Source organism: Borostomias antarcticus, assembly GCF_949987555.1.
Source record: "Borostomias antarcticus genome assembly, chromosome: 3".
Classification (NCBI taxonomy): domain Eukaryota; kingdom Metazoa; phylum Chordata; class Actinopteri; order Stomiiformes; family Stomiidae; genus Borostomias; species Borostomias antarcticus.
In genome coordinates, this window is record NC_140236.1 from 6,146,510 (window position 1) to 6,159,462 (window position 12,953).

At 51.0% G+C, this 12,953-nt stretch overlaps 1 protein-coding gene across 1 annotated transcript in view; it reads right to left on the bottom strand.

Moving 5' to 3' along the window:
• Positions 1-453: 453 nt before the first annotated feature.
• Positions 454-12,953, bottom strand: part of casz1 (castor zinc finger 1) — a gene marked incomplete at both ends in the record, with an annotated part of 52,077 nt that continues 39,577 nt past the window's right edge. Inside the window, 11 exons of the mRNA XM_084436281.1 lie at positions 454-1,775; positions 2,593-2,949; positions 3,907-4,111; positions 5,189-5,337; positions 7,919-8,090; positions 9,068-9,266; positions 9,893-10,213; positions 10,338-10,460; positions 10,882-11,045; positions 12,131-12,194; positions 12,619-12,751. Of these exons, the coding sequence (XP_084292407.1) occupies positions 454-1,775; positions 2,593-2,949; positions 3,907-4,111; positions 5,189-5,337; positions 7,919-8,090; positions 9,068-9,266; positions 9,893-10,213; positions 10,338-10,460; positions 10,882-11,045; positions 12,131-12,194; positions 12,619-12,751 (3,209 nt within the window). The remainder of the gene's footprint in view (positions 1,776-2,592; positions 2,950-3,906; positions 4,112-5,188; positions 5,338-7,918; positions 8,091-9,067; positions 9,267-9,892; positions 10,214-10,337; positions 10,461-10,881; positions 11,046-12,130; positions 12,195-12,618; positions 12,752-12,953) is intronic.

A 12,953-nucleotide genomic window follows, 5' to 3' on the forward strand; every position in this document is an offset into this window, starting at 1 on the left:
GTGGTTCATGTGAACGGCACCAGCAAATTTCCTTTGTATATCAACGTTCACACACACTTACATATATAGTTATATAGAGAGAGATTAGTTTTTTTTTCCTTATAGCTTTTTTATCACACACAAAAAAGTGAAAACAAAAATGAAATAAATTAAAGTCAAACATGCACGCACACAAAAAGACTGATGTGTAGTAAAACGTTTACATTGCTGCCCCATGTGTAAAAGAGGGCCTAATTGGTTTGTTTCTCTGTTCATCTTTTTAATGCATAATTGAATTAATAATGTTGGTCATCTTGTAAACATCATAATAAATCATTTTGGGCCATCATTTCTTCATGTTGTTGTTTTCTTGTTGTCATCTGCAAGCGTCCCTAATCACGATAAATGGAGGCCACGTTCATTTGTGTTTGTTCATAGTATACAGGGCTCTTCTTCAGTTTCTACGCGTGTCTTTCACGGGTCGACCTCTAGGTGTTCCAGTTGGGAAGGGTCAGTGTGGTTTGCGGAAGCATGGTGGAAACTCTTGCCGTTGTCCTTGTCGCCGCGGGGCTCTGGCGCGGAGTCTTCGTACGAGTCGGTGTTCATGTCCTCCTCCGCCTCCTCCTCCTCATCGTCCTCCTCCTCCTCGTCCTCCTCGTGCGCCTCCTCCTCTGGCGACAGGTCGTCCTCGGCGTCGCCGGACGTCCCCGTGGTGGTGTCGTCTTGCGCCGGCGTGGGGTTGGGCCCGGCCCGGGCCATGGCGGCGGTGGCGGCGGAGTCGAGGTGCATCTTCCTGCTGAGGTCAAGCGAGTCGCTGAGGCCCAGGCCGGCGGCGTTCTTCAGGAAGAACAGCGAGCTGCCGGCGTCCGTGGCCAGGTTGAGGGAGCTGTCCAGGCCGAACGAGGTGGGGGGGTAGGTGGCGGCGGCGGCGCGGGCGTACTCGCACGCCGCCGTGCCGGCCGGGGTGTAAAGCATGGCGGCCGGCGTGCCGAGGCTGTTGCCGTGATGGAGGGCGAGCCCCGCGTGGGCGGAGGACACCGGAGGGAGACCCGACGAGACGGTGGGGAGCGCCACCACGCCCCCGCCCACATAGTGCCCCGCCCCCGCCGCCGCCACCACCAGACCCTCCCGGCGCGGCGAGACGGACGGCAGCTCGCCGCGCTCCTGCTTCTCGTGCTTGCGCTTGTGCGAGTCCATCTGTGACATCCCCACCACCGTGTGCTTGCACTCGGGGTAGGTGCAGTGGAAGTGCGAGCACTTGAGCTTGTACTTGCAGTCGGACACCTCGCAGTCGGTGCCCGAGCTGAACTGGCAGAAGCCGGCGGCGGTGATCACGTCCTGCTTGCCGTGGTGCTTGCGGTGCGCCGTCACCTTGGTGCTGTCGGTGCAGCGGAAGCCGCAGCGCAGGCAGTGGAAGTGCGTGCTGTTGCCCGAGAACTGGCAGTCGGCGAAGGTGCAGCGCAGCGACGACTTGAAGCGCTTGAAGTCGTCCAGCACCAGGTTGTCGACGCGGTCGTGGTGCTGCGCGTGCTTGTACATGTGCGTGCGGCCGCAGAACTTGTAGCCGCAGTTCTCGCGCGTGCAGTGGTAGTGGGTGACCTTCAGCGAGAACTGGCAGCCGGCGTCCTGGCAGTCCTCGTACAGGTCGTAGCGCCGGAAGCCCTCCAGCATCATGCCCTCGTCCAGCATCTTGCGCGACGACGCCGTCTTGCGCCGCTTGCCGAACGGCGACATGTCCTCGATGATCCAGAAGCGCTTCTTGGCGCCCGTGGCGGTGGGGATGGAGATGGTGTTGCCTGGGAGGGAGGGAGGGAGAGAGAGGGACGGAGGTTAGGACTCGACAAGCGCCACCGGCCCACCCCCCGCCCGCCCTGCGGTGTCCCCGCGACGCGAGCTATGGGCCCCCCCCCGCCGAGGGAGGTGTCACCGCCTGGCGGTCTACCCTGCCTTAAGCTTCCCGCCCGACCCCCCCTCCCATCACGGCGGTCGGCAGCCGAGCTTTCTACTTTCTGCCTCCCCGCCGGGAAGAAAACGGATAGGCTGGCGGTTCACTTTTACTGGGCGTGAACCGCCGTCTCGATGGAGGCGGAGCTGCGGGGCTTCGGCCGGCCCCTCTTATCTCCCCGACCCGCTTTTTACGAGGGGGGCGCCCGCCTTCCCCCTGACTCTCGGGGTCGGCGCTAACGGCGTGATCCCCGTTCTGCTGGACGGGCAGCCTCGATTTAAAAAAAAAAAAACACGGCGTAACCGCCGTTCAACCACCGCCGGCTGATGACGCTGTGCTAACGGGACGCTAAATAAGGGCTCGGGGGACTTTTAAGTGCCAGATTTCCTGCACCGTCACCGGCGAATCGAGACCCGAGTCTGACCCTCTCGATCGTTTCGAGCCGCGGGCGCGTGTTTTTGCTGTTTCGTTTCGTTAGCGTCTTCACAAACAGAGTCATCGCTTCGACGGGGCATGGCGAGTCTCACCGCTCGCTCGCCCCTGTCTCGTGCGTCAACAACAATCTGGATTAGTCAACATGGGGTAAAACAGGCACAGAATGAGCTGGACTACGTCTAGGCCAATGGGCAGTGGCAGCTGCGGTGTCGGTTTGCGTCGGGGGTAGGTACCTGCAGCGTCCTGAACTATAGGGACGTCATTTTTAACCGGAGACGGTGTGGCAATGATGGGGCTGAAAGCCGGTGTGTTGGTTGGCATGACAACACTCCGAGTGGCTCCCAGAGAGGCGCTGAGCAGAGAGTATGACAGACAGGATGGAGAGAGGAGGTATGGGAGCGAGGAGAGGGGGGGGCGGAGGAGGGCGGGGGGGTAGGGGGAGGACGGGGGCTGGGGGCCGGGCTGGAGGAGGGAGTGGTGAGGGGGAGGAGGAGGTGGGGGAGGAGGAGGTGGGGGAGGAGGAGGCGCGGTCTGGGGGGCGCTAGTGTCGGCGGGGGTGGAGGGAGCTGAGGAGAAGGGGCAGCCTGGTCCTGGAGAGACAGGGGGCGGCCGGGAGGAAGTGGGGGTGGGGGGGACAGGAAGGGGGGACAGATGGACGGACGGACCAGGGGGGTTGACAGAGAGACAGACAGAGAGACAGACAGACAGAGAGACAGACAGAGAGAGACCCATTCAGACAACACAGGGATGGGAGGTAAAAAGGGAAGAGATAAGAGAATGATACAAAATGAAGCCGAATCAAGACAAATAACCCAAACACCAGCCAAAGCAACAATGATGAGAATGGTGGATATACAACACTGGCAGCTAAATCATGGAACAAATGTGGAAGTGATTTTGGTGAAGCCAAGCCCAGATTTGGAGGAGCAGAGATTAAGGGCCTGATTAGCAGTTTTGGTGGGACATGTCGAAGTCTGTTCTTTTAGAAAGTGCTTGTGTACAGTGGTAGGCTTTACTCCCAAAACTTCACAATAGTGACTTTAAGTGGAAAGGGAAAACATATTGATTCAACTTTTGCCATAATTCAAGCTATTACTGTAAACAAAAACAAATATTTAATGTCATGAGGATGAGAAATGGAGGCTTTGCAAGTTCAAGCCTCAGAATACGAGGGTAGGGAATATTGATCTACTTTGACTGATGTCTCACTTTGTGCTCTATGTGGTTAAAAAACAATTTAAAATCAGGAAATGGATATGGAGTGATCATGATGATGGAGACTGGAGATGAATGACAGTTCTGGAAGGGTCTAGATGAACCTAGATGATGCTGGATTCACGATACACTACGGCTGCTTTATTCTTATCAGCTTACTGTATCCTAACCACAATCACTTGAATCAATAGACTCAGCTGAGCTGAAATATGACTATTATCGACACACTCACATCCAGTAGACATGTGACTCTAGATCCTTACACACGCACTTGCGGCATACATTTCACCAAACCCCCCACGGTGACATCCCACCATCCTTCCGGATCTCACCTGCCGGGGAGCTCTCGTTGCCCACTGGGGTGCTGGTGCAGCTGCGGTCCTGATTGGACGACTCGGAGGACAGGCCCAGGGGACTGGCCCCGCCCATATAGTCCATGTAGTCGTCGGTCTCGTCCATCATGTTGGAGAAGCCGGAGGTCATGCCCTGGTGGCCGGACAGACCGGACATGTGCTCCCTCTGGGGATGGGGCAGCATCTGGAGGGGGCAGTTCAGGCGGGGTCAGGCGGGGTCAGGCGGGGTCAAGCAGGGACGGTCAGGTACCCAGCGCCGGCAACACTCTACTGACGTAATCCCATTAGGGTATTTTTCGAGATAAAATATTTGACTAACGCTGTCTCTGATGATAGCTACTAAGTAGGGAATGAGGAACAACAGTAACTGTCACTCACACACACACGCACACACACACACACACACACACACACACCCACACACACACACACACACACACACACGTACATAGCGTACATAGCACTGAGATCAAGGCAAGTCATTATCAAAGATTCAGCAACATAATACCATTTGTCATCATCAGCTATTGTCATCAGTGGCATGCTGTGACAGGTTAGAGTAACCCAAGTATTCAACACACTTCGCTCAGAGTAAACAGGAAACAGGATAAGACCCAAATCTTACGATGCCAAAACCGCCTGGGTCACATTTTTTTCTGTCTGAGAGGGTGTGAGAAATAGTGTAAATTGCAATGGGTGCAATATGCAAAACACGACAAATAAAGGTCATATGGAGACATCCAGCTCATTCCTCTTAAGAGCTTCACTCTTAAGTAGATATGTGACACAGGGGAGTGTCGACCGCTCACAGGCTATAGTTTGTTTGGCTCAAGGTGAAGCACACTCAATCACTATTGTGAGGGTAATGTGGAGGGTAATGTAACACCCACACCCAATGTCTAAATCAAATCAAATCCAACTTTATTTGTATAGCGCATTTCATACACAGAGGCAACACAATGCGCTTTACAGAGAGCAATTGGGGGGGGGGCATAGGTCCCACCCCTAAATATTCCAGAGGAATGCAAAAAAAACAGTTTCACCCAGGGGCCAGAAAGGTGAGCTGTAAACAATTCTACCCTGTCCTCTCTCAACGAGACGATCGAACAAGCTAGAAAATGTTTGTCTGTTGGCTAAGAACATCTACAGAGCAGTAAACATGGGCTAAATACTTCATAGGAGAGACATGACTGTCGGTAGCGTGTTCAATAAGCAGCTGCATGCACAGGAGAGGAGGGAGACGCAGAGGGGCAGGTCTCACCTGGGACGGTACCCTGTCAAAGTTCTTTCCCAGCATCCTCCTCATGTGTTTGCGGGCGTGCGAGGTCATCTGGTGCTTGAGCAGGAAGGAGAACTGGCAGCCCTCGCGGATGCAGTGGAAGTGGCTGTTCACTTGGTTGTACTTGCAGCCTGCCCGGGGAGAGAATGGGATTTGTTTAACCCACAGCCGGTTCCCAAAAATGCGACATGTTGTCATAAACAATTGAAACCCTGAAACCCGATATGACATTTCTGAAAGCACGCGTCTTTGTGAAGTAATTAAAATGTGTCATCTAGAAGTAAGAGCAGCAAATGAATGAAAATGTTCTTTAAATAGTGCACTGTGATAGCAGCCTGGGCACCACAGCATGTCCAGGACAACGGAGAGATCATGTTTCAAAGCGAGTTTACATGTTGGAGGAATATTAGATAACTCTATTGTCACACTGAGCAAGTCTGGGCTTCTGTGGACCAAACCTGTGGAGCTCTTTTATTACTCTGACATCTCCTTTATTCAATTAGGAATTTACATAAATAAATCCTCATATTCCGTGGGCCAATAATGCACACACCCCTGCAAACCAAAGTAAATAAACAATTATTCCCATATTAAATTCATTTTTCAAAATCTAGCTTTTGTTGTCTTTTTCTTGCCTTTCTATTTTTTTCAGGAGGCCCACAGTGCGGTATGTTGTATATTCCTTATTCTTTTATCAATTTTCTATATTTTTAGTCAGCCCTGGTTCTAATTGCTTTATGATTTCAAATTAAATGACTGCTCTTTTTTGTGCGAGTTAATCAAATATGATTATATAAAAGCAGCTAGGAATAATTGAAAGGGAGGCATACAGGGCAGGTGCTAGCATGTCAGTAACCATGGCACCCGGTGCGCTGCACAATACAGCGTGTCATCAAATAGCTTTTGTGCGCGTACTTTCAACATGCAAAGTTGAGCAAATAACAGTCACGGCAGTGACACTGTGGGCCTTTGTGAGGCTGGGTTCAGGTAACGCCGTCGTCCGAGTTCAGTTTAATGTTGCTGCCATGGATACCACTGAACCCATCAATTCTTTATGACTGCGCTGCTGCTAGCTTCGGTAATCCTCTTTTTTTTTTTTTCCTCAGCCTCAAACAATACGCCAAGTAGATCAGCGCCGGTACAAAAAAACAGATGTTTGGGGGCAGCTTTCTGTTTGCCTTTGTGTGCGTTCTGAAAAGCTTGTTTAACTGTCAGAAAGAAAAACGCCACGATGATGTCTGTGACGCTGGCAGGGAGAGACGCGGCTACAGGAGCGGGCTGAGCTACAGTAGACAGGCCGTATCATTAACACAAACACACACATCCGCTCATATCTGACAGGGTAAAGGTGCAGTACCAAAGAAAACTACCTCGGCTGAATACCTCAATTCTACAGAATCTACAGGAGTGGTGTTAATAATATAATACTTAGAAAGCCAAAAGAAAACACAAAGAAGAAGAAAAAGCCAAAAGTTATCCTGGTTTCCTTGTTGCACTGGCTAACAATCCCACCCGTCTGAGCTGTGTGTGTGGTGCTGTGGTGCTGTATGTGCAAAACTCTACAACAATAGACATGAGGCAGACTTGGTTTATGCCTTGTGAATTGTGCTTTGATAGCATGGCACCGGCTCAGCCAGCACTCTCTCTCTCTTTCACTCTCATTCTCTGTCTCTCTCTCTTTCACTCTCATTCTCTGTCTCTCTCTTTCACTCTCATTCTCTCTCTCTCTCTCTCTCTTGCTCTCTCGTTCGCCGTAAACAGTTGGGGCACACGGAGAACATCCTCTCGCGGAGTCCACTAAAAATCAATGTACATCTCTCTTGATTTCACAGCCTTAACACACACCCACATCTCCCCCTGATACAGCAATTATCTGGAGCTGGAGGGAGACGTTGGGGGGGGGGGGGGGGGGGACCACAGACAGACCCGAGTTAAAAGGTAGAGAGTGGTCTGACTGGAACTTTACCCAGCATGCCACACTACTCTCTCTGGGTAAAGTATTTGAATCTTACCCAGCCTATCACACTCCTCTCTCTGGGTGAAGTATTTGAATCTTACCCAGCCTATCACACTCCTCTCTCTTGGTGAAGTATTTGAATCTTACCCAGCCTATCACACTCCTCTCTCTTGGTGAAGTAGAATCTTGCCCAGCCTATCACACTCCTCTCTCTTGGTGAAGTAGAATCTTACCCAGCCTATCACACTCCTCTCTCTTGGTGAAGTAGAATCTTACCCAGCCTATCACACTCCTCTCTCTTGGTGAAGTAGAATCTTACCCAGCCTACCACACTCCTCTCTCTGGGTGAAGTAGAATCTTACCCAGCCTATCACACTCCTCTCTCTTGGTGAAGTATTTGAATCTTACCCAGCCTATCACACTCCTCTCTCTGGGTGAAGTACAATCTTACCCAGCCTATCACACTCCTCTCTCTTGGTGAAGAAGAATCTTACCCAGCCTATCACACTCCTCTCTCTTGGTGAAGTATTTGAATCTTACCCAGCCTATCACACTCCTCTCTCTGGGTGAAGTAGAATCTTACCCAGCCTATCACACTCCTCTCTCTTGGTGAAGTAGAATCTTACCCAGCCTATCACACTCCTCTCTCTGGGTGAAGTAGAATCTTACCCAGCCTATCACACTCCTCTCTCTTGGTGAAGTAGAATCTTACCCAGCCTATCACACTCCTCTCTCTTGGTGAAGTAGAATCTTACCCAGCCTACCACACTCTTCTCTCTTGGTGAAGTATTTGAATCCGTTGGCGGCCCGGCGCTCGGCCTTCTCGTGTTTCTTGACGTGCCAGGGCAGCTTGGTGGTGATGTTGGTGACGAAGTAGCAGCCGGGTCTCAGACAGTGGTAGTGGCCTCGCATCCTGAACTCACAGTGCTGCAGGAGGGGACACAGACGCAGGCTTCAGACCAGACGCTCTCTCAACCAAGCTCCTCGCACATCTACTACTGAGAACCACGGTTTGTGTCAGTACGGATATAATTACTGAGTGTTTTTCATATTTGACTACATTATAGTCAAGGACATGCCTAGTGAGTGTTATATCTAATCTTTATTCAGTGGAGTTCTTCTTTTAAAAGGAGAAGACTTGCATCAGAAAGCAAGTTCATTTCAATATCCTGTCCAAATAAAACATTAAAAAAACACGCAAAAAAACAACACCATCAGCCCCCCGCTGTCAACTGGGAAGGTCCTGCATATCAAAGTACCCCGAATCTAATTTGCCTATAGGGCGCTGTTTTTTTTGTTTGTTTTTTTTCTCTCCCAAGCCCCGCCCTCCTCCAGCGTGTCTGCACACCGCCATCTGCTCCTGAGCCCCGGGTCCCACGGGACCGAGCCCGGCGGGGCCGCCTCTGATCCGGGGGCGGGGACTGCGGGGACGGGCAGGGCTTTTAGTCGGGGAGTGATTCTAGACACATTAATGAATTCATTTAGACGCTTCCCCTCCAAATATAGGATGGGGAGAGCGGGCGGGGGCCTGCCATTTAGGCTTCATCTGCAAAACATTCCCCAGATTTTTGCCCTATTCCAGACAGCGTTGTTTACTGCGCAAGTGACAATGATTTATTGGGTAATATCAGCTAAATTGGCCTTTTCTGAGAGGAGAACGCGGCAGTCAAAATGACATCATTGACATATAAACAGACATTACTGGCTGAGTCGGCCGACGTTTCGCCGGAGATGGAAGACGGAGAGGAGTGATTCCGAAAGCCTTGAGTCAAATAACCTCAAATACAGGTCTAATAGATAGCATACGTCACGCTTAGAAAACTCCAGGATGTGACAGTGTGTTTCTCTCCTGGGTTTTACGCCCAAAAGCCGGGGGATAGAGTGAGAGTATCAGCTGGACCCACCTGGTTGGGGCAGAGACACTGAAGGGAGAAGTAGGAGAACTGGTCTCGGACGTTGACCAGGTTGTTGTTGGGGTTGATGTGGTCCAGGCAGTGGGACTCCGCCTTGCCTGAGGTCTTGCACACGTACTTGCAGTTGCCGAATAGACAGTGGAAGTGGAACTTGTTGGAGTACTTACAGTCTGTGGCCAGACAGGGATCACTGGTGAACCAAAAGTACGGAAAAAAGAGATATTCAATACCTTTTCTATCAGGATAGGAGTCTATAACACCTTAAAAGTACTTATGATATTCAATACCATTTTTTATCAGGGTAGGCGTCTATAACACCTTAAAGTCGCACAGAAACGGACGTTTGAGATCATCTAACTTCCGTAGTTTGACATATTTCCGACGCAAACAAGCTATGAGGGCGGGACATAATGTTTAGAGAATTTGATTGGAACATTGACAAGTGGATGGATTTTAAGAACGGAGACAGATTCGTTAGAAGGATAGCGTTGATTGACGGGTGGATGTCGTGAAATTATTGGCCTAAAATCTAAGGTACCTGTTGTCGTAATTGCACGTGACCTACCGTTTTCAAGGAAGTAAGAAATTATATACTTTGATATAAGATTACAACAAAAGTAGAATTCTTTTTTTTTTTTTGGCATACATCGTTGAATAGGTGAACACTATGACCAATTACTGTATGTGATACAGTAATGCTTTTTTCATTTCTGTGCGACTTTAAAAGTACTTATGTTTTAACGCCAGATAGGTCAGGGGTCACTCATTTCCAAAACCTATCATAACAACATTAGAAACGGATCTTCTGTCCCTTACTTGTCCTGAAACTGCAGGAAGCCGGGCTTGACCTGCGGCTTGGCGTTCTCCAGGGAGGTGGTGGCCAGCGGAGAGTTGGAGGGCAGGTTGGGCATGGAGGCGGGCAGCTGGGGGATGCTTCCCGTCAGCTGCTTCCACGCCAGCAGGGACGGCGAGGAGCCGTAGGCGCCCGAGGACGACAGGCAGCCCACGTCCACCTGGGCGTTGCTGTTGACCATGGAGACGGGCGTGGCCGGGTGGTGGGACCCGCTGTCGCCGGGGTCTTTGGCCTCGTTGAAGTGAGGCTCCGACTTCACCTTCAGAGTGGCTCGGATGTGGAAGCTGCGCGGACAGAAATGAATTCGGTTTCATTCCGACGTCGTTATAAACCGACGCGGAGCGCGACTCGTAACGACAGGGCGCGTGCGCCGCCGCTGAAAGGTCGGCGGGTCGTTCGTCCACTCACGTGGCGTGCTTGGTGGCGCCGTCCACCGTGCTGAAGAGAGCACCGCAGTCCTCCACCAGGCAGTGGAAGTGCACCTTCTGGAGGAAGTCGCACTGGGCCTCGCAGAAGTCGTCCGTGTCGAACCTGAGGTACGGAAAACACAACAAAGACGTGAACGGAAAACCATGAGATCATCAACAGGTGGGATTCATATGTACGAGACGGCGAGGTCTCTTCAAGCTAACCTCATACTCAGACTGTATTTAAGACTCTAAGCTAAAGTCATTTTAACCCCCTCTCCCCCCACACACACACACACTCCACTATCATGAAGCCTACTCACACACTCTGTTCTCAGAAGGTTGTCAGTGACCAGTCAACCCGAGAATATAGTCAAACCGAGAATCCCACTCCTACGGGACCCTGTCAGTCCAACGCGGCCTTTGTGTTCGAGTGGGAACCTCTCTGAAGCCTTTTACTGTGTGTGTGAGGCCCCCCTCCAGACAGGAAGCAGGGCTCAGGGCCCTAGTGAGTGAACCGTCTCTCCCCCTGACCGCGCGCTCACCTGCGCAGGTAGGACCTCCAGATCTCGCTGGGCTTGTCCGGCGGGGGTCTCTTCATCACGCGGCTCAGATACTGCGCCGCCTCCGAGGTGTCGACCGCATGGCCGCCGTCCAGCTCCGTCTTCAGGTGCAGCGTGCTGAAGAAGCCTGGGTTCACCTGCGACATCTGCACACACACACACACACACACACACACACACACACACACACACACACACACACACACACACACACACACACACACACACACATACAACAAAGCCAGCGGGTCAGCCCAGCGCAGGTACATCACAAACACACACGCACACACACACACGTACAATCACACAAATATACACCGGCACACACACACACATACACAGACGTTCTGGCAACGCGGCGAGCAGAACCGGGCTTTCAAAGACCCGCACTTCCGCTTGAACGCGGGCCAGGAGTGCGCGCCAAGTGATCGCACGCGCCTCATGTGATGCAGCGGCTCGGGGAACGGGACCCCCCCGAAAGGGCCGGCGTGAAGGGGAGAGCTGTAGGACATCTGACCGCCAGCCTCCCTCCAGTCAGGGCTGCTTTGTGGAGACTCGGTCATTAACGCGTACGTCAGCCTCAGTAGAAGCCCCCTCCGCCAGGGAGCGGGTCAAAAAATAAATAAACATCATCAGCGTAATGGAGAGCGCACGGCGCAATTTGTATCAGTCAGAAAAAAAGATGTATGATTAAAACAATGTCCACTTTAATCTTCTCAAAAACACACATTTGAATATCCCTCTGCTAGCGGTTAGTCTTGGTAAAAAATGAGAGTGGCGGTTTCCCTTTTTTTACCCTTTGACTTTTTAATCATATAATTTACAAACTCCATAAATAAATCCGGCGCGCCAGGCCGGGGGGGTGAGGAGAAAGGAGAAAGGAGGAGAAACAAATGGACGCCGAGTTCAAAACAGCTCATCAAAAAACAAACATCTCTATATATCTGGCGCGGGGGCCCGGCTACGGCTCCATTCTATTAATTTGCGAGAGGTGCGGTGAAAATTACGCCGTATGAAAAATGGCTGGAAAATTTAAATGATACAAACTCATCTTATTAGCGGTGAAACATTAAAAAACAAACAGCCAACCCCCCCCCCCCTCCACCCGCTCTCCACACACACACACACACACACACACACACACACACACGCACACACACACACACGCACACACACACACATCCCGCTAATTTGTCTTGGGGATGAAAAGCGTTTGATGGATGGATCTTACCTTATTCATAAGAGAGGATAAAAGAGATGTATTCCCTGGTACAGGGTGTCCGTTTGATTCATTACTGGAACAAGGAAAATGAACAATGTTTCGTCAAGATTTGCATGAGAACAGTAAATATTACTATTTATCACGGGAGGTGTGCATGTATAATGAGGAGGCAAACCGCCGGCTTCTCTAGAAATCAGCCGTACTGTAAGTTAGAGGGCTGATTGGAGTTGAAGACTTATGTAAACGTGTGTGAGATCACAGAGAAATGGAGAAAGATGTCGGCATCATAAACCGAGGTGCAAATGCAGATGGTGTAACTATTAAAAAGTAGTCAAAATTGCTCTCTCTATATAAAATCGACCATCTGGGTTAATTACGTCAGTAACTGCACCTTGAGTATTTCCAGTGCATTCATACAGTCGATACCTCATTCAGGCTTCAGAAACTGTGTGTGGGTGTGTGTGCTGTACAGTACGTGTGTGTGTGTGTGTGTGTACCTGTGGTCTTTCTTGCTCAGGTCCAGGCTGTGCTCCTGGATGCAGTCATGGGAGGCCCCTGACGTCGGGTCCACAGGCTCCTGCTTCACTTGAACCAGATTAAACCGGCTGACCAAAGAGGACTGTCCGTTCCCTGAGGAGAGCCAGAGAGAGAGAGAGAGAGAGAGAGATAGAGAGAAGAAAGTTATTGTTGGTCAGCATTATTAACCTGTGACGAGATCCAATCTGACTTATGTCCCGGCCCCGAAAAGAATACTGCGAGTGATAATTATTGCGAGATTATGTCGGGCCGTCAAAGGCCTTTAAATGGTGATTGAGAGGCGGGAGATATGAGG